We start from the raw sequence: 24064 nt of genomic DNA on the forward strand, positions 1-24064 counted from the left end.
GGGGTCCCTGCCCCAAAAGCCCTGGGATTTAACCAAACCCAGTAGATTCCAGGCCCTCTTCTCCCGCGGCAGACCCTCACTGTCCGCCTGAATGCCGGGATGCTGCAAACCAGCTAAATCAGCCCCAAATCACCGCAGGCAAATCGCCAGCCGGGTGGGCAGCGAGTAGCCATCAGCCGGTGCTAGCAGCCAGGGGGGATGCGGGTGCTGCCCGCAGCCCTGCCTGCCTGCCTCCACCTCCAGCAGCGAGAGGGATTTGTGCAAAGCTCCCAGCGCCTGGGTTGGGCTTTTTTTATCCCTGGCTGCTCTTACGTTGACATTCTTAGCTGTGCCACTGGCTCCAGCGCTGCTCGCTAACCCCTTTTACAGGCAGCTAAATATAGCCCAGGCAGCTAAGCAAAATCTGCTCGGCGGGGCCACGTGGGGCTCGGCAGCACTGCCGCAGCCTCGGCCAGGGTGCGGGGTCTGCCAGCGCCGGAGGGGACAACAAGGTCCTCGCCGGTGGCATCTTCCACCCTGTGGTGTCTCATCCCCATCCAGGTGAGCGTCACCGCTGCTTTGATGCTCCCATCTCGCCGCTTCTCCCCGCCTTGGTGGCCCCCTTCCTCTCCCACCCCGGGGTTTCCTGGGGTCCTTCCACCCAAGTCGGGAATATTTTTTGCTGGAGAGGAGAGCATCTGGACTTTATTAGCATCCCTGATCCTACAGAAACATGGTGTAAAACCCCAGCTCGCTGCTGTGCTTAATAAAAAAAGCCAGGCGGCTCCAGGGACCCACGTGGGTATTCTGCGAAACACCCGGTGCAGAGAGCAAACCCGAACCCTGATGAGGCATCCTGTGGGCTCACCTGCACCCTGCGAAGAGTCTGCAAAGGGGGGGCCGCGGCTCCCGCCCCATGGCACGCTCGCCCATGGGTGCAGCTTGGTTTCTGCCTCTCCTGTGAAAGACAGATATTTCTGCCGGAGCCATGAACTCATTAAGGAGACACTGATCTAATTGTCTCCACACCAGTGCTTGTGGGTTTTTTTTCCTTTTTTTTTTTTTTCTTTTTTTTGGTTTTAAACGGCAAGGAACGAGGTGAAAGGCTGACTGGAGAAATATAATTGGATCCCCATGGCTCATTAACCATTTCTCCGAAAGGAAGAATCGTTAAGGCTGAAAATGAACAGGCTCAAAAACCGCCTGCGCCATACGCAGCTTTCCACGGGCATCCCGAATTTGCAATCCCCCCGGCGTTGCCCTGGCTGGGAGGCCCAGGTGGCCCTGGGGACACCCTGTCACCCAGGGGATGTTGGGAAACCCAGGTGAGGGGCTTGGGGAGGCTCGTGCTGGAGTTTGGAGGAAGGCTGGAGCCTTTGGGTGTTGGGAAAGCAAACTGGGGGGCTCAAACCCAGAGCTGGGGCGAGTGGCAAAGCAGAAGCACCCAGCGGCGTGGAGGCTGATGGCTGGGAATGAAAGAAGAACCAAGTCCTCCTGCCAGGTGGACCAAGGACACCTTCAGATCAAGGTCTCCCCCAACCTCCCTACCCCACCATCTTTGTTGACTCAGATCTAGTACCTTGGGGACGACATTCAGCTCACGGTGGAGTCACCTCCTCCCCAGATTTTCCACCCCATGAGAGACCCAGCAGTTGTGACAGCGCAGAAACTCCTGCGCGACACTCCCATCCATCACCGGCCAGGCATCTGGCCACCGCCACGAGAAAGACAAACAGCGTCTGTCCAAACTCAGCAGGGCAATGCCGAAGCTTTTCCAGCCAGTCGCTGTGTCTGCAAGCCCAGGCTAAATCAAGCTTCAAGGACGGAGGGTGGCCAGCATTTCGTGGCCTCACAGCCCTTCGCTCTTCTGGCTGGGAGAGGCTTTGGGGAGAAGACCCCAGCCTGTGGGATGACAAGCGATAGTTTTGGTGATGGCCCATTACGGAAACCACCAGCCATGTCAGCTCCGTATTGCCCCACTGGCCTTTGAGACATCTCAGACTGGTAAAAGGTCCTCAAAGAGGATCCCAAATGCAAATCCCGATGCTCAGTGGGTTTCCCAGAAGGAATGCCAGCAGGTGGGATGCCCATCACTCGAATCAGAGGGTTTTCTTGGTCTCCATCAAGCTCCTCTGTTGGGCTGGTCTCAAGGGCTGATGCATTTGAGATGTATTCGGCTGCTAAGCCTGTGGTGTTGCAGGACGGGAGGGTCCTGGTCAACAAAAGGGACAAATAGGAGCTCAAGCACAGAAGGTTCTGCAGGTGCCTGCAGTGGTTCTCCTGAAAATCATGCCCTTCATTTCCACTGGGTTTGAATCCCAGCTCCCGTGACCCTGAACACCCTGCCTCTGTCCGTAATTAAAGGCCAAGCAATCACCCATTGCTAGTCCTCCTGTGTCTCTGTTTATTACAGAAGAGCTTAGTGGAAAACTAATTCCCCGGCTCAAAGGCATCCTTAGACAAGGGGGGAGGGAGATGCTTCAATATCAGGACTTCTGCATTTGTCCTTCCCATCCCAGACTGGCTTTGTGCCTGTCCCTCTTCTCGTCTGGGGGCTGGAAACCCCAAGAGAGGCAGCACAGCTGAGAAAACATACTGCTGGCCGTAAACAGGGGTAGCTTCATTGCTGGCCTCCTTGCCTGGCCTCCCTTGCAGCAGAGGAAGGGCAGGGGGACCCCCCACGCCTCCCAGCATGCATGAGCAAGCACCCTGAGATCTTGGAGCAGTTCCTCAAAGCACCCAAAACACAAGGCTGTGATGGGCTTGCTGGCAGCTGGTGGCCGAGGGGAAGGGTCCTGGGAGCGGGGCCAGTCCCCAGCGCGCCGGAGGTGGGACAACCCTGTGGAGCAGGGGTTTGTCAAACCCAAAATCATCACCCCCAAAATGCATCTTGCGCCATGCCTGCATTTGCCTGCACTAGACGATGCTCTGGAGGAAAGGTGCTTGATGGGTTTAGCTGGTTTTCCAAATACAGAGTTGGTTATTAATTATTATTAATTACTGTAATGTAGGTTTATCCGTGAATAGCATCGCTCGGGCTCAGCAGGAACCCTTCTGGCTGCGCCCACGGCTAAGCTGGTATTGTCCCAGATACAGTCACATGAGATCATTTGTTTTCCCCCCAGGTCCCTGGGCGGGAGGGCATCCCTGGCAAGCTGCGCTTGGCCCTGCTCGCCGCTGGTCTGGTGCCACCCCCAGCCCTGTGACACCCCTGTGGTGGGCAGAAAATGGTTCCCTGACCCCTAATGAATCAGGCACCGGGGGGAAGGGAAAGAAGATGTCCCCTCGTGCCTCGGGGATGCTGAGCGATGCAGGAGAAAGAGCAGAGGGGGAGGCAGAGCAGAAAAAAGGTGTTTTATTAGGGGTACGTGGGCAAGGGTGCTCCCAGCCCTGCCGAGCAGGGGGACACGGGCTGGGGGCTTCTGTTGCAGGGGGGGCTGTAGGCAGCCACACGTCCCTGGCCTCTGGCAGCATGCCTCATCTCCCATTCCTCATCTTCCCCGTGTGCAGGGGGATGTAAAACCAGCGTGTCCTTTGGTGCACGGGGACTGTCACAGCGCTGTCACTTGCCGCCTTGCTGCCTGCCTCGCTGCGTCCCGCTCTGGCCCAGGGCAGCTCTCGCTGCCGACAAGCCACCTCCCGAGAAGGGGACGGCGAGGGGCTGACGCTGTGGGTGCTGGTGGTGTGGCCTCGCCAGCAAAAGCCAGGCGTGGGGACACCCCTGCGAGACGGGTGGGGACCCCTCTCCCTCCTGGCAGCCGGGGCCCTGCTTGGCCACCCAGGAGCAGGCAGGGAGGGAGCCCAGCCTCCGCTCCCGCTGTCCGGCAGCCGTGGGCAGCGGGGCCACAGCGGCACTGCCATCTGGCGGCATCTTCAAAGGGGACGAGGGGACAGCGTGGGGAGGACTGGTCCCTCCAGGGTCCATGGAGCGGGTGGGATTTCTGCTCCCCCGTGCCAGCGGGCTCACGTCCCTGCAAGGCACAGGGGGACAGCAGGACCAAGGGGACAAATACCCCTCGGGCCGATGTGCCCTTCTTGGGAGGACAGGGACCGAAGGACACTCCTGCTGCGGGTGTCACCGAGCTCCGATATCCAGCCGGGAAGAGATGGGAGCTGCCAGAGCCCCCACCTCCCACCCGGGGGGCTGTGTCTGCAGCTGGCCCATCGCATCCCCGAGGCCGCTGCCTGCCCCGCGGGCGCTGCCAGACCCGTGCCCACAGGCAGCCAGGCTGGGCAGGTCCCCAGCGCACACCCCAGCCGCTCCTGAAAGGAAAAGCAACCTGAGACCAGCTGAGATCAGCGAGCAATTTATGGGCGCTGACCTCTCCTGCTGCAGGACTGCAACCAGCTGGCAGCTTTTGGGACCCCACGGAGGCTTAGAAAAGCTTTTTTTAATTTGTGCCGACTGCTGATCAGAGGCCAAACCCTGGAGCTCTACCTCTAGAGCAAGAAGCGTGGCACCCTCCTCTTCCTCAAGGACACAAGAGGCATGTTGGCTCTCCATCTGCCCTAGCCCTGTGCCCCACAAAGCCTGCCTGCTGCCGCATACTCGCATAATTTCCCTGCTGTCTAAATTTAGGCTCTGGAAGTGGGCTAGCACATCCCAGTTTATCTCAGCCCCTCAGTCACGCATGCCAGCAGCAGAGCAGCACTCGCCGCTCCGAGCGGACGCGCCAGACTCCGTCCAGACAGGCAGAGCAGGGAAACCCGCTGCCTGCCCGGCCCCGGCTCCCACCCTCTGCTCCGTGCGGGCAGTTGCCCCTTGGTCCCCCTCGCCCGGGTTCTGGCCCCGCAGGGGGAATGGGTTCAGGCTGGTAGGTGTGCTGGAGCTGGTGGGTCTGCTGGAGCTGGTGGGTCTGCTGGAGCTGGTGGGTGTGTCGTCAAAGCCAGCAAGAAGGGCTGCTGTAGGCGACAAAAGGAAGACTAGGGAAAATAGGTGTCCATTGCTCCACAAGATGGGAGACCTGGTGCCACAGGACATGGGAAAGGCTGAGGAACTGAATGCCATCTTTGCCTCTTTACTTGCAAGACCAATCTTCAGGAATCCCAGGTCCCAGGGACCATGGGGAAAGGCTGGAGCAAGGAAGACACACCCTTGGTGGAAGATGATCAGGTCAGGGGATACTTAAGCAAACTGGACGTACCTAAGTCCATGGGCCCTGCTGGGATGCACCCACGAGTGCTGAGGGAGGTGGCTGATGTCATTGCGAGGCCACTCTCGACAACCTTTGATTGATCATGGCGACTGGGAGAAGAGCCCGAAGGCTGGAGGAAAGCAACTGTCACTCCTGTCTTCAAGAAGGGCAAGGAGGACCCAGGGAACTACGGGCCCGTCAGCCTCACCTTGATCCCTGCGAAGGTGATGGAGCAGCTAATCCTGGAAATGATTTCCAGGCACATTAAGGATGAGAAGTCAGCATGGCTTCACTAAGGGGAAGCCATGCTTGACCAACTTGATAAACTTCTACAATGAAAAGACTGGCTTGGTAACCGAGGGGAGAGCAGTGGGTATTGTCTACCTGGACTTCAGGAAGGCCTTTGACACTGTCTCCCATAAGATCCTCATAGAGAAGCTGTTGATGCCGATGGATGAGCAGGCAGTGAGGTGGGCTGAAAACTGGCTGAACGGCCGGGCCCAGGGGTGGTGATGAGTGGCACAAGGTCTAGCTGAAGGCCAGTCACTAGTGGTGTACCCCAGGGGTCTGTACTGGGTCCAGTCCTGTTTAACATCTTCATTAACGTTCTGTATGGGGCAGTGTAAGCTCAGCAAGTTTGCAGATGACATCAAACTGGGAAGGGTGGCTGATATAGCAGTGGGTCATGCTGCCATCCAGAGGGACCTCATCAGGCTGGAGAAATGGGCTGACAGGAACCTCATGAAGTTCAGCAAGGGGGAGGGCAAAGTCTTGCACCTGGGGAAGAACAATCCCAGGCACCAGCACATGCTGGGGGCTGCCCAGCTGGAAAGCAGCTCTGCAGAAAAAGAGCTGGGGGTCCTGGTGGTCAGCAGGTTGAACATGAGGCAGCAACACGCCCTTGCTGCAAAGAATGCGAATGGTGTCCTTGGCTGCGTTAGCCAAAGCATTGCCAGCAGGTCGATGGAGGTGATCCAGTGATCAGCACTGGTGAGGCCACACGTGGAGTGCTGTGTCCAGTTCTGGGCTCCCCAGTATGAAGGAGACGTGGACGTACTTAATCACTAAGGTGATTAAGGGACTGGAGCATCTCACGTATGAGGAAACGCTGAGAGACCTGGGACTGTTCAGCCTGGAGCAGAGAAGGCTCAGGGGGATCTCATCAATGTGTATAAATACCTGAAGGGAGGTTCAAAGAGGACGGAGCCAGGCTCTTTTCAGTGGTGCCCAGTGGCAGGACCAGCTGCCATGGGCACAAACTGACACACAGGAGGGTCCCTCTGAACATCAGGAAACACTTTTTTTTTACTGTGAGGGAGACTGAGCACTGGCACACGTTGCCCAGGGAGGTTGTGGAGTCTCCATCCTTGGAGATATTCAAATGCCATCTGGACACGGTCCTGGGCAACTGGCTCTGGGTGGCCCTGCTTGAGCAGGGGGGTTGGACCAGCGGATCTCCAGAGGTCCCTGCCAGCCTCAACCATTCTGTGATTCTGTGATTCTGAGATGGTGGGTGTGCTGGAGCTGGTGGATGTGCTGGACTTGTAGGACTTGATGGCCAGGAGCAGTCCAGCACCCTGCTGTTCCTGGGCCTCAAGCGCAGTCACTGACCCCATGTCTCCCCTCGGCAGCTCTCGGCAAGGCCACACCTGGCTGCACAAGCAGCATTCAACTGTGAAAAATCACAGGGCTTCATTAATTTCTCTCCTGGGGCTGGGTGCCAGGTGACCCCCGGCTCCCCGCAGCACCGTCAGCTGCTCTGGGGACAGGCGGCGGTGGGTGCCCGACCTGGCCTGTCCAAGGGGGCCCCGCTCACAGCGAACACACTCAAAATACCCCTGGGGACCCGGAGCCGCCCCCTTCCCGCGGGCTGCTTCGAGGGGAGGGAGAGCCCCGGCAGTGCGGGCCTGGGCCTCCTCCCCAGCCCCGGGGGCACCCCAGAGCCCCCGCTCCGGACCGGGCTCACGGTGCCGGCGGGGTCCCCTCGGCGGTAAACGGCGAAGGACGGTCCGGGGCTGCCGCTTCGCCGGCCCGAGGGGCTCGGGGGGACACGGAGGGGCTCCCCTGCGGCCCGGAGGGCCCCGCCCGCCGCCGCAGGGGCCGCCCCGGAGGAGGCGCGGCGGGAGCGACGCGCCCCGAGCTGGGCGCCCCGGGGCCGGCCCGGGCGGAGCCAACGCGGCGGCGGCGGCGGGGAGCGGGGAGCGGGGAGCCGGCGGCAGCCGCGGCCGCACCATGGGGGCCTGTCTCGGCGTCTGCTCCCTGCTCAGCTGCGTGAGTGCCCGCCCGGCCGGGGCGCCGGGAGGGGAGCGGGAGGGGAGCGGGGCTGCGGCCGCGCCGAGCGCCGCAGCGGCGGGCGCGGCCCGGGGCGAGGGCCGGGTGGTGCTGCTGGGGGTCCGGAGGAGGGTCCGGGGGAGGCCCGGGGAGGTCTGCGGGGCACGCAGGGGGTGCGTCCCGGTACTCACGGGAGGGTCTCGGGGAGGTCTGGGGGAGAACCCCGGGGATGCGCCCCGGTACGCTCGGGGGGGCCCAGGGGAGACCCGGGCCCTCGGCAGCCGAGGGCGGCGGAGGAGACGCGGGGGGTTCCAAGGCAGGCACCCCTCTGTGCCGGGGGGGATGCAGGGTACCCCCGAGGGGGATGCACCCCTCTGTGCCGGGGGGGATGCAGGGGATACCTGGAGCAGGGCATCCCACTGCACCCGGGGGTGTCCGGGGGAGACCCGGCAGGTTCACTCCAGGGAACTCTGGGGCTCATGAACGTCATGGTCGGGGGGAGCCTGGAGTTTGAGGGCCCCTGGGGTTGTGCACCCCAGTGCACCTGGGGATGGGAGTAGCCCTGGGGCTGGGGGGGGGTCCGGTCCCGCTGCGCCTGGGGGAAGCAAGGGCTGACACCCCGCAGCACCCATGCGATGCTGAAGGGCCGGGGGTCCTGCCTGGTTCTCACTGCCGGGCCCCAAAGCGAGGGGCTGGGGATGGAGTAAGAGAAGGAGCCAGGATGGGGGCTGCAGGTCTGCGAACGGGGGGGCTCTGCGTGGGGTGGCATGGCCCAGGGCGGGTGCAGGGTGCGTGGTTCGGGGGTGCCGTACCTGGTGACGCAGGGTGCGTGCTTCAGGGTGCCGTGCCCAGTGACGCAGGCAGCTGCCCATGGCCGGCGCTGCCTTTCCTGGCATTGCCTCACCTGCGGGCGCGGGGCCAAGGCAGGGCGGCGAAACCAACCCGGGAGCTGCCAGCCTGGAAACGGGGCCGGTTTTGCAACTTGACCTCAAAGTTTTGGAGGTTTAACGAACAGCGGATGGGAGCTTTTGAAACATAAGATCGGACGGAGGACGGTCTGCAAGGCCTCAGTCTGTAACACATGTCCGATATTTTTCCTTATGGGCAGGTATCGGAAAAGCTGGGAGTTACTCCAGAGCAGGGCTGGAAGGTTTCTGGCCTAATTCTGGATTTTTTTCCCCCAAAAAACTATTCTGGCCCAGGCTGTGGTAAGGGGGTGGAGTTGCTGTATAGGTTTAGTTCTCCTATTCCTTCCAGTGGAGCTGGTTGACTAAAGGGGTGTTTTAGCTCAATTCTGAACTGAAAAACCACAACAGGGGAAAAAACCCCACCCCCAAAACCAAACAAAACTCCCAATCTTTGTATTTTTTTTAATTTTTAATAAGCACATCTGAACTAACTCCTTCTGGTCAGCCTGCATCGTTTGTCTCAAAGCAGTGTTGGATTGCCAAGCCATCTCTTCAGCACTGTCCCATTAAAACTCTACAAGCTGTTCCCGAGTGAAACTTTGTACCAGGCAAGAAGAATTTCCCTTTCTCTGCCTCCAGCGATTTGCCAGACTCTGCCCACAGCTGCCACGAGCACTGCGGTCGTCCCGAGCTGCCTCCCTTGGGGGACAGGGTTGGTGTTTGCCAGCAGGAGCCTGCCCAAGCCAAAGCAAACCCTGGGGACACGTGCAGCCCTCTGGCATGGTTTGGGCCCCTTGTGGGGACTGTCAGCCTCGTTGTGCCAGCACAAAGCCACCTGCCAGACCTGAGAGCCACCAGCCTCCCAAGCCTGTGCCCGACCCTGTGGGTTTGGTACTGATTAACCTGCTGGGTCACAAATTTAACAGGAGATAAAGACTGGTTGCTCGGCATTGCTTTTGGTTGACTCAGTCTCTGCAGCCCTGGGTTTGCTGGGGCGAGGGCAGCTTGCAGAAGATGTGGTGTTGGGCTGGTGGTGTTGGGTTCGTGGTATTGCATTTCCCTGTCTTGGACTGGGTGGACGGTGCTTGTCCGGCTCTGGCTGCGCTCTCCCCGTCACCAGGCAGGGGAGGCACAGCAGCCCTTACGTGCGAGTCGTGCTGGAGGTGAGCTGGATTTAATGAGGAAGTCGATAGCGGAACTGGAGAAATTAATATTTCATCTGCAGCGGCTGAAAACCGATGCTTCCTCATTAATCCACCACTCTCATGCTGCAGCCACTTCCCTCGGTTGGCTTTTTCCATCCTGCTGTTTGGCCGTTGGCCACGTTCATGCTTGGGGCGTCTTTGAAAGTCTTTGAAAGGAGGTGTATCAGAGCGCGTCCAGCACTGCCTCAACGTGGGAGGATTTTCCTTGCTCTGAACCCATTTGCTTTTTAAAGAAAAAGACTGAATTCAAGAGGTGCCCGGGCAGCAGGTCGGGTTAGCACATGGCCCAAGGGATCTGCTTCCTTTGCAAAGGTGCTTAGAGGGGGATGCCCAAGAAGGGCACCAGGAGCCGTGAAAAAAAGGCTCCTGGTGACACGGGACTCTCGCGTTACTGCTGCACAAAGCGGGTCAGCGGGACAGGGCTGCCGTGCCCCGTTACCTCGGCGGTTGCCTTCCCGTGGTCGCAAGAGGCTGTAAAACCTGAAATACAGCCATGGAACTTGGCCGGGTAAGAGTTGTCCTTGAAAACAAACCTGCAGCAGGCTCCAGGGATGCTGCGGGCTCCTGAAAACCTCGTACTAGAAACCAGCTCGTCCACCTGCAGCTTTCCCAGCGGTCAGCCGCAAGGTTTGGAGGCTGCACGTGGAGCAAGGGTTTCCCTTCAGCCCGGCTCCATCGTGGCCCCGCGGACACCCCTTCACCCCCACCGACCCCGGGGAAAACGTCGTACCCCAGGCTGTGCCTCCTGCGAGTCTTCGCTGATGCTTGGACGTGGGGCTGAACCCCCAAATCCAACAACCTCCTAAACAACAACAAACCTCACCTTTCCAGACCAGTTTAGTGATTTTGGGACTGGTGCTTTTTGTTTCACTTGGCACTGAAAGGAGAGGAGCTGGAGGTATTGATGTGCTTAAAGTTAAGGGTGCACTAAGGTGCTGTGCTAGGTCAGGTCAAATAATGCAGTAATTCTGCATTGAAAGGGATTTTTGTTGTTGTTCTCTATTTTTATTTGATGTGAAGGGGAAATACAGTAACGCTGGCCCATTTTACATGCATTCGTGTGCAAGTGGTGCATTTAACGAGCCTGAAAGGAAGCAGTCTCTAATTGAAGGCCGTTTTTTCGTGCTTTCAAGTTGAAAACAGAAAGTGATGTCTCTTGAGTAGCTCCTGGAGAGGCGGGATGAGGGTCCCGGCGGGATGCGGGGGCTCCTCTCGTCAGCCCCAGCTCCTGTGGGCACCCTCAGCTCCGCACAGCCTCTGGTGGGGCTGGGACGTGGGACTGGGATGTGGGTAAACAGGAATAAATCAGGAAGGAGGTGATTTTTCTTAAATAATGATGTGCTTATGTTTAAAAAAGAAATTCAAAGCCGCCTCTAGTGATTTGGGGGCATCAAAGCGACCACTCATGAGCACCCGTGAGCATCCCTGATGAGGGAGCTGTGGGTTTTATGCCTTTTCACCCAGCAGCTCAACATCTGGCTTTCTTTTCTGCCACGTCTGTTTTTTACACTAATTTTAGCAATGAGAAATGTGTATTTGAGTTGATACTGAGTGATATTTAATTAATATTGATTGCTGGGCATAATTAGGAAGTACATAGCCATACTAAACACACAACACATGCGCATCCCTTAATACTAGGAGAGAGCTGGACTCTTCTTGTGCTTACAAGTGCATCTGGCTGGCTGATGTGTCTCAAGTGCAGGAGGGGAAGAGCTGTTCAAAGGGAAGAAATGAAGTATCGAAAGCAAAATAAATCAATGAAGTTAGCTTGTAAATAGAGGGAAAGTAGTTTGCTGAGGACCAGAGATGGTCACAGGGTTTCCTAGGAAGAAGCTGGCTTTGATACAGGAGCTAAAAACGCCCAATGCTGTAAATTTTGGAGTAAGTGGATTTGGGAGTATGTTTCAGCTAGAGAAAAATATTTGGAAAGTGAAGCAGTAGTATTTTAAACAAACTCCCGATATTTAATTCCCGCTGGTCTCTAGGCAATACCTGTAGCTGGAATCTTGCCAGCACCTCCCTGGGGATTTCTCCTTGCTCCCTGGGCCGGTGCGTGGGCCGGGGGAGGCTGTGGGCTTGCCATGGCTTCAGTGAGGCATCAAAAAAAAAAAAAAAAGGAAATAGCCTGAAGTTTCCCTATTTTAGAGGACTTGGGGTGTATTTTGCTGTTGCACTGCTTGGGCTGTCTGTCCCGAGAGCCCCGCTGTTCCCGCTCACACCGTGGGGAGTGGGGCAGAGTTGGGAATTTAGTTTTAAGTTAGTTTTTGGGTCCTTTGAGGTTTTATTTAGCACTTTAGCCCATCTGTTTATGCAGGGTCAACGCTGGCTCCTGGTTCAGCGGCCAGGAGGGCATCGCCACCTGCTTTGCCTGGATGTGAGATGTTGGTTTTACTTCCCCAACCAACCCCCGTAATTCCCGAGAGCGCAGCAGCTTCAGTGCAGCCCGAGAGACGTCTTATTCCCCTATTTTTTCCCCAAATATTTAACATGGGGCCTTCTGCTCGCATGACATAGTGGATTAGGGACCCAGCAGTGACAGGCCATCCCAAAAAGCTTCTTCCATTCTCTTGCCTGAAAATGCCCTATTTATTCTCCAACTTCACCCTCTTTTGGGAAAAAAGAGGGGTTTCGGGATGTGGCAGCGAGCTGGGAGATCCTGGGGCTGGCGCAGGTGATTAAGAGGCTGAAAATGTTCCCCATCCAGATGAGGGATGCCACAGTCAGGGCTGGTTGTGGCCGTATCCTGCATTCCTGCCCATCGCGGACTTTAAAACCTGTTATGCAAAACCCCGCAGCTGTCCTTCCTCTAAGGCAAATGACTGGGGCGCTCCCAGACCTTGTAGGTATTAAATAGGTGGGTAGGTATCCAAATCGTTGGACAAGCTGGTGAGAACAGCGTATACCAGAGCAGCAAAACTGAACTCAACTCAACCAGAGCAGTAAAGCTCAGCTCAACTCAAGTCAGCCCAGCCCAGCCCAGCCCAGCCCAACTGCTGGGATGCAAACGGCATTTCCCTAACGCTCCTCTAGCGATGGCTTGCAGGAGCCAGGGAAGTCTAAGAATACAGTTTAATAAAAAATTCCTTTTCCTCCCTGCAAGCCTTATTCTGCACAATCCTTGTGCAGGAAACCCCCGTCAATGTTTTGCTAGGCAGTAAGGTTGGGTTTTGTTAAGCCGGGGTTTCCCCGGTTCCCCGCTCTGCACCCAGCTCTGGCACAGGAATGGGAGGCCCTGGAGTGAGGATGCACCCGGCAGCGCTGCCAATACCGCATTTGGGAAGCCAGGACCCACCGTGGACTTCCAGGGATGCTGTGCCTCGGTTTCCCCACCTGTAAAGTGGCCTTTGGGTGGGGGGAAGGATGGCAGAACAAGCTAGTTCCCCCATGATGCTGATATCAGTGTTTTCCCCATCCTGTATTAGATTGAAAAAGCAGCCTCAAATTATTTTGCAAACTCTGTTTTTTTGTAAAGAAGGGAGGCTCCTGCAGGGCAGTGCTTTGTTTCGACCGGAGCCTTTTTTTGCATATAATTGATGGGGAGCAAAAAAGAAGATGAGAGTGTCTCCAGGACTCTTGGTGTAATTTTCCAAGTTGGTTGGTTATTGCAGTGAACCTGTTCCCACGGCTCTTTTGGTTTTCAGCAACGTTTTTGGGGGATTTGGGGCCGTTTCCATGAGGTCCCGCGCGCTGCGGGTTGCGATGCTGGCTGGTGAGATGCTCTAAGCAAAGCCCCCAGCACGGGGATGTGGATTCCCGGGCAGATCTTACGGTTCGACCTGGGCACATGTTTTGGGGCCCATTTCTGACACGGGGATGCTCTCGTTGCAGGTGTCCTGTCTCTGCGGCTCCGCGCCGTGCCTGCTCTGCGGCTGTTGCCCCTCGGCCAAGAACTCCACCGTCTCCCGCCTCCTCTTCACCTTCTTCCTCTTCCTCGGCACCCTCGTGTCCATCATCATGATAATTCCCGGTGTGGAGAAGGAGCTGCACAAGGTAAATAACTCAGGGGGGTCGTTGGGCTTGATTGCTGCGGGGAAGACGTTTAGTTTGTGGTGGGTGTGTAAGGCTGAATCAGAAAGTGAATTTTTGGGGTATGATGTTGCTTCTGTCCCTTTTTTTCTGAGCATCTCACTGGGAGAGGGTGTTATTAACCCCGGTTTTCCACAAAGAGAAGAATGCAGTGGGATCATTTCATGCATTATCTAGTTTTCCCAGATGTCTCCCAGGAAAGTTTCCTACATCCCATTTTGGGGTTAAATTGGCCAAGTGACTTGCAAGTCATGGAGGTGGTACTTCAGATGCAGGGAGCTGAGGTCTGCCAGCCGAGCTAATGGGAAGGCTGGGCCAGGCTTTTTGGGAAATCCTGATTTCATCCCAGCTTTCCGCTGACCCGCAGGGTGGCTTTAGCTATGTCACCCCACCGCTGTCCCCAGGCAGGCCAACCGCTTGCTTTACAGGTGGCATTGGAACAGTCGTGGTGTCATGGCCCATCTTTGGTGGCACCAGGGCTGGTGGCGGGCGTGGGGTGCTGGGGTGATGCTCACCCTTCCGTCGCCTTTGCAGCTCCCTGGCTTCTGTGAAGGCAGCGGGTCGGTCCTGGGGGTCCAGACCCGCGTCGACTGCGGCAGCTTCCTGGGCCACAAAGCCGTGTACCGCATGGGCTTCGCCATGGCTGCCTTCTTCTTCCTTTTCGCTGCAATCATGGTGTGCGTGCGCAGCAGCAAGGACCCGCGAGCCGCCGTGCAGAACGGGTAAGCGTTCGTCCCTGGGGGGATGCTGGTGTGCGGAAGGGCCAGACCCCCCTTCCCCGCTGGGTTCCCGCTTGCAGACCATGCCTCCTCTCTCCTCCCGCAGCTTCTGGTTCTTCAAGTTCCTGGTGCTGGTGGGCATCACGGTGGGGGCCTTCTACATCCCCGATGGTGCCTTCACCTCAGGTGAGGAGCTGCCCCCGCTCTCCTCTGCATCTCTGGGTTAACCCTCAGCACAGGATTGAACCGGGGGCTGCAGTCGGCATCCCCGCTGCCGTGGGCATCCCCGCTGCCGTGTGCCGCTGCCATTGCCAAATTCCCGTTATCCCTGCTTTTAACTGTTTTTTCTCTTCCCCTCAAGTCTGGTTTTACTTTGGTGTGGTCGGCTCCTTCCTCTTCATCCTCATCCAGCTCGTCCTCCTCATCGACTTCGCCCACTCCTGGAGCCAGCTGTGGCTGCGCAACGCGGGCGAGAGCAACGCCAAGGGCTGGTACGCAGGTCGGTACGGCTGGTGCCGCAGAGGGTTTGGGGGTAGGGAAGCTCATCCTGGGGGTGGGTGACACTGAGCTGGCGAGGACTCGGGGCTCTGCTTCAGCCTCTCCTTTTTGCTTTCTCGCCCAGCCCTTTGCATCGTCACCTTCATCTTCTACGCCACCTCCATTGCGGCCATAGTGCTGCTCTACGTCTACTACACCAAGCCCGAGGGTTGCACGGAGGGCAAGGTCCTCATCAGCATCAACCTCATCCTCTGCCTCATTGTCTCTGCCGTGTCCATCCTGCCCAAGATCCAGGTGAGGCAGCGGGGGCACCTGGGAGGCCAGTGGCCGTGTCCCTGCAGGGCCACCCGGGGGGCACGGGGCCAGCCCTGAGCGCTCGCTGGTGCGTTTGCAGGATGCTCAGCCGCACTCGGGGCTGCTGCAGGCGTCCCTCATCACCCTCTACACCATCTACATCACCTGGTCCGCCCTGGCCAACGTACCAAGTAAGCAGGATGCGGCCTCAGGCTCAGGAGGGGGTTGCATGGGGCGGGACCACACGCGGGGGTGGGTGCTTTGCCCGCCCAGGTCTCTGGGAGCTGCGGAAAGGTGCCGAACCCCCTGCGTGTCCCCCCCAGCCCAGGCCTGTAACCCCACGCTGCTGGTGAGGAACAGCACCGGCTCGGCGACGGCCACCCAGCCGCTGACAACCTGGTGGGACGCCCCGAGCATCGTGGGGCTGATAATCTTCATCCTCTGCACCCTCTTCATCAGGTGAGGGCTTGGCTTGTGTCCCCGCGACTGCACCGTCCCTCTGCCTGCCCAGAGCAGAGAGGCACCGGGTGCCCTTTAGGGAAGGGTGATGCTGGAGGGGGGTCGCAGCTTGGTCCAGGGGTTTTGTCACTGAGCGCCTCTTGCAAAGCTGTCCTGGTCCCCAGGGACACAGGCAGGCTGCTCTGCGGGGTCGTGGTCACAGCTTTTAGGGTTTCCACACAAGCTGCATCCCCCAAACTGCCCTGCCCATCCCGGGGGGGCTGAGCTCGGGCTGGGGGGCAGCCGAGGAGGCAGTGGGCGGGCAGCCCTGAGCCTGCCGTCCCTCTGCCCGCAGCGTCCGCTCCTCGGACCACCCGCAGGTCAACAAGCTGATGCTGACGGAGGAGAGCGCGGGCAGCGCTGGCAGCGAGGCGGCGGCTGTGGAGGGCGGGCTGCACCGCGCCTACGACAACGAGCAGGACGGCGTGTCCTACAACTACACCTTCTTCCACCTCTGCCTCCTCCTCGCTGCTCTCTACATCATGATGACGCTCACCAACTGGTACAGGTGGGCAGAGCTCCCGCGGGGACCCGGGACTGTCCCCCTTCCTCTGCGTCCCCTTCTCCTGGCGTCCTCCCTGCTCTTGCGCCGGGCACAGCTGTTTGCTCAGATGCGTCCGTGTGCAAGCCCGCTTAACGTGCCCCGAACCAGCGCTGATTATTTTTAGGTAGCACAGGGCTGCCAGCTCCCCGCTGCAGCATCCTCCGCTGCAGCCGGGGATCCCTTGGGATGTGGGGGGAGCAGGGACCCAGCCCCTGGGGTGCTGTAGGCTGAAGCACCGTGGTAGCATCCCCTGGGCGAGCTGTGGGGAGCTGTGTGGCTGCAGGCATGGGGCTCCTCCGCTCTCTCCTCCAGGCTCTTTGCATTGCACCCATGGCTCAGCGCTCACAGCCCCCATCCCTCCCCAGCGTGGCTGCTGCCCACCGTGCTCGGAGCGCGCAGGGGGATGCCACCCCGCCGGCGCAGCACAGTGATGGGTGCCGCCTGCTTGTTTGCTATTTCAGGCCGGACGAGAGCTTGCAGGTGCTGACGAGCCCCTGGACGGCCGTGTGGGTGAAGATCTGCTCCAGCTGGGCCGGGCTTCTGCTCTACCTCTGGACGTTGGTGGCTCCGCTGGTGCTGCCAGACCGGGACTTCAGCTAAGGTGGCCCTGGGCATCCTGCTGCCGGGTCGGAGCCATCCTGGCCTTGTCCCTCGAGGCCGGAGACAGCCCCAGCTCTGTCTTAGCCTCGGTTCTGCATGCCGGAGCAGCTATGCTGGGTTGTGCCTTCTTGCAGGTCTTCTGTTTTAATTGGAAAGGGATGAAGTGCCAAGCAGGGAAAATCAGCGAGGGCTGAGAAAGACATGAGGATGTTTTTAAAGCTCTTACCATCTCCGTGTTTGTCTAGTGCCTTTGGCGGTGCCTCCAGACCCTCTTCTTCTAGCGGAGACCACCGCCTTGCCTTGGGAGAGTTTGGTTTTCACCAGCTGCTGTTGTCTCGCTTGGTGCCCCGGGACTGCGGTGCCTTTTGGAGGGGCGCTGGGGACCAGCCGTGTATCGGGACCTGGGCTCTGGCCCGTGTTGCCTTCCCAAACAGCCTGGAAAAAGTGAATCCTGGGGATCTGTGGCTGGAGGCAAACATCCCACTGCATCCCCCCAGCCTCAGTGGTGGCTCCAGCTCCTCGAGGCCCCTGCGGCCCAGCGGTCCCCATGGCAGGACGGGTCCCTGGTCCTCGCTGGAGCGGGTCGGGTTTCCTCTGGGCTGTGCTGGCCTGGCCCCACCGCCTTGCCACGTTAATAAAGTCTCGTTTGGAGTAAAACCTGGCAGATTTGTCCTTCTGGGGTCTTTGCTGGCGTGTGCGCGGGAGGTGGAGGAAGGGGGGATGTATTAATCAGCCCTAACGCCGGGGTGAGGGCACAGCCGGCTGCCCCGTGGGTGCGGGCAGGGGTGGCATCGCTTTGGGGCGTGGTGGCTTGGAGCCCTGGACCCCGCTGCCAGCCTGTGGCACCTGAAGAGTCGCTGCTGGCGGGGGGGGCACATGGCCTGCAGGGTGGGCAGTGGTGGGAAGCAAAGCGGGGTGCACAGCACGGGAGGCACGGCGCGGGGGGGTGCACACCGCATAGGGGAGCGCGCCGTGCCCAGGGGCACCCGGGGACGGGGTGAGCAGCGCAGCGGGGTACGCAGCATGCTGGGATGGGGTGCATCGCGTGCTGGGGGGTCCCCTGCCGGGGTGCGCGCTGCGGCCGGGGGTCCCCGCCCTGCAGCAGCCGTGGGCGGCGAGAGGTGCCCGGCGCCCACCCCAGCCGGGGCTCCCAGGGAAAGGGCCCCCCGGCTCGGCCCGGCGCTGGAGCAGCGATTGGGCCCATCGCCCCGGCCAGGCTCGCTTTGGGCGGGAGGAGCGGGGCTGGGAAGGGGCACCGGACCCGCGGGGACCCGCGCGGGCAGCGGGGAGGAGGCAGGAGCCGGGAGGAGGCAGGAGCCGGGAGGAGGCAGGAGCGGGGAGGAGGCAGGAGCCGGGAGGAGGCAGGAGCCGGGAGGAGGCAGGAGCCGGGAGGAGGCAGGAGCCGGGAGGAGGCAGGAGCCGGCAGGGCCGGGCGGGCGGTGCGGGGCGGCTCGGCCACGAGGTGGAGCTGGCAGCTCGCGCTGCGGCACGCGGCCGGCACCCTGCACCCTGCACCCTGCACCCCTCAGCCTGCACCCTGCACACCTAAGCCTGCACCCTGCACCCCTCATCCTGAACCCCTCATCCTGCACCCCTCAGCCAGCACCCCTCAGCCAGCACCCTGCACCCTGCACCCCTCACCCTGCACCCCTCAGCCGGCACCCTGCACCCTGCACCCCTCACCCTGCATCCCTCAGCCAGCACCCTTCACCCTGCACCCCTCACCCTGCACCCCTCAGTCAGCACCCTTCACCCTGCACCCTGCACCCCTCACCCTGCACCCCTCACCCTGCACCCTGCACCCCTCACCCTGCACCCCTCAGCTGGCACCCTGCACCCTGCACCCCTCAGCCAGCACCCTTCACCCTGCACCCTGCACCCCTCAGCCAGCACCCCTCACCCTGCACCCTGCACCCCTCACCCTGCACCCCTCAGCTGGCACCCTGCACCCTGCACCCCTCACCCTGCACCCCTCAGCCAGCACCCTTCACCCTGCACCCCTCACCCTGCACCCCTCACCCTGCACCCCTCACCCGGCACCCCTCAGCCAGCACCCCTCAGCCAGCACCCTGCACCCTGCACCCTGTGCTCTGCATCGTGCATCCTACACTCTGTGCCCTGCACCTTATACCTTGTGTCCTGCATCCTGCACCCTTCGCCCTGCATCCTGTTCTCTGCACCCTTCATCCTGCACCCTGTACCCTGCATCGCGCATCCTGCGCCCTGCACGGTGTACCTTGCACCCTTCATTCTGCACCCTGCACTGTGCATCCTGCAGGCAACCTGTGCTGGGCTGTGCAGGCAGTGCTGGGGCGGGCAACCTTGGCTGGGGTGTGTGTGCAGTGCTGGGGTGCGTGGCCTGGGCAGAAATTGGGCAGGGGCAGGTGCACTCGCCGCAGCGTGTTTGCAGATGTCCCCACCTTTGCCGCTCCAGGCTGTGTAGGGGTGGGGGGCTGCAGGAACCCCCACCGCAGACCAGCTGTGCAGAGCAGCGACGCACTGGGGAGCTGACAGGCACCGTACGCATCGTACGTCCCCATATGCACCTTGGGCAAGTGACATTTGCCGATGCAACACGGTCGCCACAGCCTGCAGGGACATGCTCAAACCTTTCCCATGATGAGCTCGGCCTTTTGCATTTCCCACCTTTCAGGAGAGCAGAAAAACACTGTGCCTGCTGCAGCTGGCCGGTCCCTCCCTGCGCTGTAACTGCTGGCTTCATCTGCGGGCAGCTCCTCATGAAATGCCCAACCAGAGCAAGTCAACGGGAGCTAAACCCAAGGCGCTGGCTGCATGAAATGTGCCCTTGGCTCTGAATGCCATTCCCGGCCAGGGAGCCTCTGCGAGGATGAGGATCTGGCAGCGCCTACTCTGGTTCCAGCAGTGACATAGCAGCAGCTGGGGGTGACACAGTGACCGGGTGTCCCACTCAGGGCAAGCCTCCAGCTGAGCCAGCAGCAAGTCTCTAGCTACCACCAAAATGCCTCGTCCCTGGGATTTTCTCTGAAACAAGAAATCCTTGTTCTTTCTTTCTGCTCTCCAGCTGTATCCAAACAGCTTTGGCGTGACGCTGCTGGAATAACCCAACGGCGAGCGGCAGTGTGCTCGTTCCCCTGGCTTGACTTGGGAAGGTCTGGATTGCACAAAGATCCGCTCCAAGCTTTATTTTCACGGCATGCCTCCTATCCATTATTTATTTAAATAAGAATGATCTTCCCTTGCTGTTTTCTTTAGGAGCCGTTTCGAACCACTAGCAAATATACCTCAATGTAATGATCATTGCACCCCCAAAGGAAACTGAGGCAGAGCAACTGGGGGTGACTCTCACTGTGCCACCACGGCTGCCAAGCCAAGCCGTCTCCAGCATCCTTTGATTCTGGGTTTCAGCAAGAAAACCCTCCCCATGGTGGGTTATTGCCTGTATGATGCAACTGTCCCATCTGACTGTATTTATCTATCCATGGTCGTCCAGCTGTGGAGCACCCCAAGCAGGAGTTCAAGCCACGGGGAAGCCTGGCTGCTATGTATTTTAATGCAAATTAAAAAAAAAAAAGGATTTATGGCAAAAAACCCCCAGGCCTAAGCATGACGTGAGTGAGGCTCGCGGGCAGAGATGCTGAGTTCAGTCTAGGCCCTTGCAATCCCCTGGCGGTGCTTGTCATGGGAATGGAGAGTCGTGGCTGCTCTGCGTTTGCTTGTTAGCAAGTAAGGTCCAGTTTTTGAGCCCAAATGTGCTGTCATCTGCAGGCAGGGAGGACGGGAAGCAGCCCCCTGCCAGCCGGGCGTCACCGCTGAGCTCACCCAAGTCCGTGGGAGAAGCTGCAGGGAGCATGCCATGGCGGCTGTCACCCTCCAGCTCAGGACAGAGTGACAACCTAAGAGGCACACGCTGCCAGACAGCCCCGAATTACGCCTGGCATTCCCCAGCCGTGGCTTTGCTTCATGGGTCTGACGGAGAAGGGATGCACCGAGGAGCGCTTGCGTACATGGGGTGCACAACTGGCACAGAGTCAGTGAGGGTCTCAAAACTTCCTTTTTATGGCGATTGTTGCTTCCGAAGGGAAATGTCCCCATGCTGTGCATACGCCCTGCAGCAGCAGCTACACTTTTGGAAAGACAGTTGGGTATTTAAGAGGTGTATGGCAGGGTCTGGTTGCTCGCGCTCTGCTAGTGATGATAATCTACAGGCTTTCTGCAAAGTGTGCCTGGTTTAGATAGCATCTTCGGCCTCCAGGTCCTGGTGGCTCCAGGAAATGGTCCATTCGCAGGCTTGGGACAGCCCGTGGCACTCGCAGCCACCTTGTTTCAGAAGTGGAGTGGCCCTTTTCATTCTAATTTTCTGGGTGAATAATTCATCAGTGAACATCTGCCGTCTTTTGCTCAGCAGAAAACCCAGCCCTGGGTTGGGTCCCCTCCCTTGCCTGTCCCTCCCCGTCATGCATCCAAGTCGCAGCCCCAGCCTGGGGAGCAGGATCAGAGCACGCACGTGCTGGGAAATCCACGTGCCGGCACCGGCACTATCTACCGACGTGGCTTTAATCGCTCTAATTTGCTGTCCCTTGGGGGGGCACCTCAGAATGATGGATACGAGGGAAATAAGGGTAACGTGGGAAATTGGGGAACCCAGGCAAGGTCACTCAGCAGTTTGCTTTCCAAAAGATAACTGTGATCACTGCGTTGCCAAATTAAACTGAGTTTAAACCCCAGAGATGGGGATGGTACCCTCCTGGAGCTGCTTGGGTCATCAAGGGGTTTAGGACCTCGCAGAGGGGGGACCCCCCAGCAACACCCGGGTCCAGGGCAATGGGGGGGGCTGCAGCCCCAAACCGCTCCCCTGCCTGCCCGCCACAGTCCCCAGCTGATGCCAGCGCTGCCAGGGGCTCCACAGCATCGTTTTATTCTCTCTAATGCATGGTCTCCCTTGTTTTTTTATTTTATTCATGGGATTAACACATCAGGCAGCAGCCGGACTGGCTCTTGCTCAAAAGAGGAGGGGAAAGCGTTTACATAATTCATTTAAATGAGGCACCCAGGGAAATCCAAATTGGACTTCCAGCATATTTACAGTGCCACGCAGAGCCCCATGATCCGCATCTGGAGCCATTAATGCCTCCCAGACGGACCACAGAGCATGTATAATTAATTGTGGAGCAAAGCCATTGCCCAGCCTCTGAAGATAATGCTCGGAGGCAGAGGCAGCATCTCCCCGTGCTGTGTCCCCCGAGGCTGCATTTATTTCAGTGGGTCTTTTCTCCTCCCCAAGAAGTTCAACCCACCTTCCTTGGCGTAGGCAGATGCTGGGGAATCGGTGGGGTTAAGGCAGCAGGAGGAATAAGCCGAGCTGGGCTGCAGAATCAGTGCTGCTTGGCTGGGCTTGCGCGCAGGTGACACCTGCGAGGGCTCCTCGGCGGGTGTGAGAGCCCAGCAGAGCCCTGCGGCGACGGGCAGGCGTCAGGGCTGAGCCGAGAGGGACCCGACGGAAGGAAAAACCCCACTACAGCAGGGAGCAAACGGCCCAGCACCAGTTAGCCCCAAATATCCCCATTTTGTTTTGCAGAGGCATGAACCGAGCATCCCCTGGTCCGATGCATGGGGAGGTTTGCTGCTGGGGGCGGCACTGGGGGTGCTCCAGGGGACCTGGCCGCGCGCTCAGCCCCCTCCCTGCCCTCGGGGAATCGCTCCCTGCGGTTTTCACCCAGTGAAATGGGGCTGATATCGCTCCCTTGGGTGCTTTCCAGCTGCAGTGCCCGGAGGCAGAGCCCGCTCTGACCCGGGCCGGCTGCCAGCCGTGGTCCAGGGTGGTGGTTTGTGGGTTTCTGAGAAGGTGCCCCTGGCCTTGCACGGGGACACGGGGGCACCTCAACCCACTCAAACACTTTATTTCTAAAATCCTGGCATGGGGAGTGACTCCTCTGCCTCCCCGCTGCTTTCTGGAGCTGCTTTCTCCACCTTCAGCATTGCTTTGAAGAGCAAAGGAGGGATGCAAAGGAAGACAGGGAGTAAAAAAAAAAAAGAAAAAAAAATCAGGCTTGAACCCTGCTGCTAGAGAAACATCTGTATCTATAAATATCTGCTGATGTGAGTGGGAACAGACTGTATCTCCAGCAGCTCCCTAAGGCAGCGGAGCAGCCTCGCCCCGGATAACCTCATTCCAACACATGCTCCTGTAACACACACAAGTCGCTACAGCTTTGTAGGCATTTTGGGGGGATAAAACCCCCCCCAAAATGGTCTTTAAAAACAAAGAAATAAATGAATGTTATCTTCTTATTTGCGGCTCAGTCACAGGGAGGGTGAGCCACAGCCCTTGGGGATGTCACTGGGTCTCTGGGGTGCAGCAGGGCTGTCCTGCTGTCCTCGCTGGGACACGATGTCCCACTGCCGGTCCCCACCCTGATGTCACCCCTTTCAGTGACCTTCTCCATCCCGCCAGCCTGGCTCACGTATGCTCAGAGAAACCCGTATCAAATGCTTCTTCACCACGCACAAAGCCTCCCGCGGCCACGGCGGCCCTGGGGCAGGGAGATGCTTACCCAGATGGGAAACCACTGAGCTCCTGGATGGATCCACCCCTGCCCTGACTCTCTGCGGGAGCCCAGCACCAGCCCTGGGGCAGGCAGGATGGGATGGTGGCAGGGAGGACACAGCCCCCCCATGGGCTTGAGCTGGCCCACGGACATGCCGGTGCCGAAGAACTTTCTCAGCAGGGTTTTGCTCTGCAAGTGCTGACCATCACCGCTCCAGGTTGCTCCCACCAGGGAGATGTCCCTCACTGTCCAGCCAGGGAGAGGAGGGGGTTGTCAGAGGCCACCACCGCTGTCACCTGCACTGGTCGGGATTTCCCATCAGAAGTGCTCCTAAGACAGGTGTTTCCCACACCCCGTACAGCTCACCCCGTACAACGCTCAGTGGCTCCCAGGGGTCTGAGCCCTTTCCAGACGTGTGCGTGACCCCCTGCTGCCCAAGAGCCATGTCTGCTGGTGCAAGAAAGGGAACGAGACAGGGACCTTTCCCTGGTGTGGGATTTGCTGAAGACTCAGCTGCAAAGAGAACCCTGCAAGCTCTTGCTGGTGCTGTGGCCGGTGGTGGGTTTCCACTGCTGAGGAACGTACCACGTTGAGGTTTTCCAGGTCCCAAACTAGAATTAACACTGGGCCTAGAGACATGGAGCCAGCTCTGAACACCCCCAAATGTTCAGACAACACAGAGTCAGCAAAGGGGAAGATGAGTTTGCTTGGACTCTGCGGTCCTCCCAGTTGCCCATGCAGGTGGTTGGGGGAGCAGGGTGCATACAGGGCACCCCAGAGCTCCTCCAGGCAACAGCCACAGGGTCATCCCACATTGCTCAGTCCCCCACAGAGTAAATCTCATCCTTCACCCATCC

At 59.1% G+C, this 24064-nt stretch overlaps 1 protein-coding gene across 2 annotated transcripts; it reads left to right on the top strand.

Moving 5' to 3' along the window:
* Positions 1-7234: 7234 nt before the first annotated feature.
* On the top strand, positions 7235-17335 carry SERINC2 (serine incorporator 2). 2 transcript variants are annotated; one of them, XM_075522414.1, is made up of 10 exons: positions 7235-7385; positions 13330-13491; positions 14062-14249; positions 14353-14432; positions 14608-14745; positions 14869-15038; positions 15139-15229; positions 15362-15497; positions 15832-16044; positions 16542-17335. In XM_075522414.1, the coding sequence occupies exons 1-10, from the start codon at positions 7347-7349 to the stop codon at positions 16678-16680; spliced, it is 1356 nt and encodes a 451-aa protein (XP_075378529.1). In that variant the 5' UTR covers positions 7235-7346; the 3' UTR covers positions 16681-17335. The 2 variants fall into 2 exon arrangements, with proteins under 2 accessions (XP_075378529.1, XP_075378530.1); XM_075522415.1 differs by having other exon boundaries at positions 14608-14715.
* Positions 17336-24064: the final 6729 nt, after the last annotated feature.

Source organism: Mycteria americana, chromosome 21, assembly GCF_035582795.1.
Source record: "Mycteria americana isolate JAX WOST 10 ecotype Jacksonville Zoo and Gardens chromosome 21, USCA_MyAme_1.0, whole genome shotgun sequence".
In the NCBI taxonomy this organism is placed as follows: Eukaryota; Metazoa; Chordata; class Aves; order Ciconiiformes; family Ciconiidae; genus Mycteria; species Mycteria americana.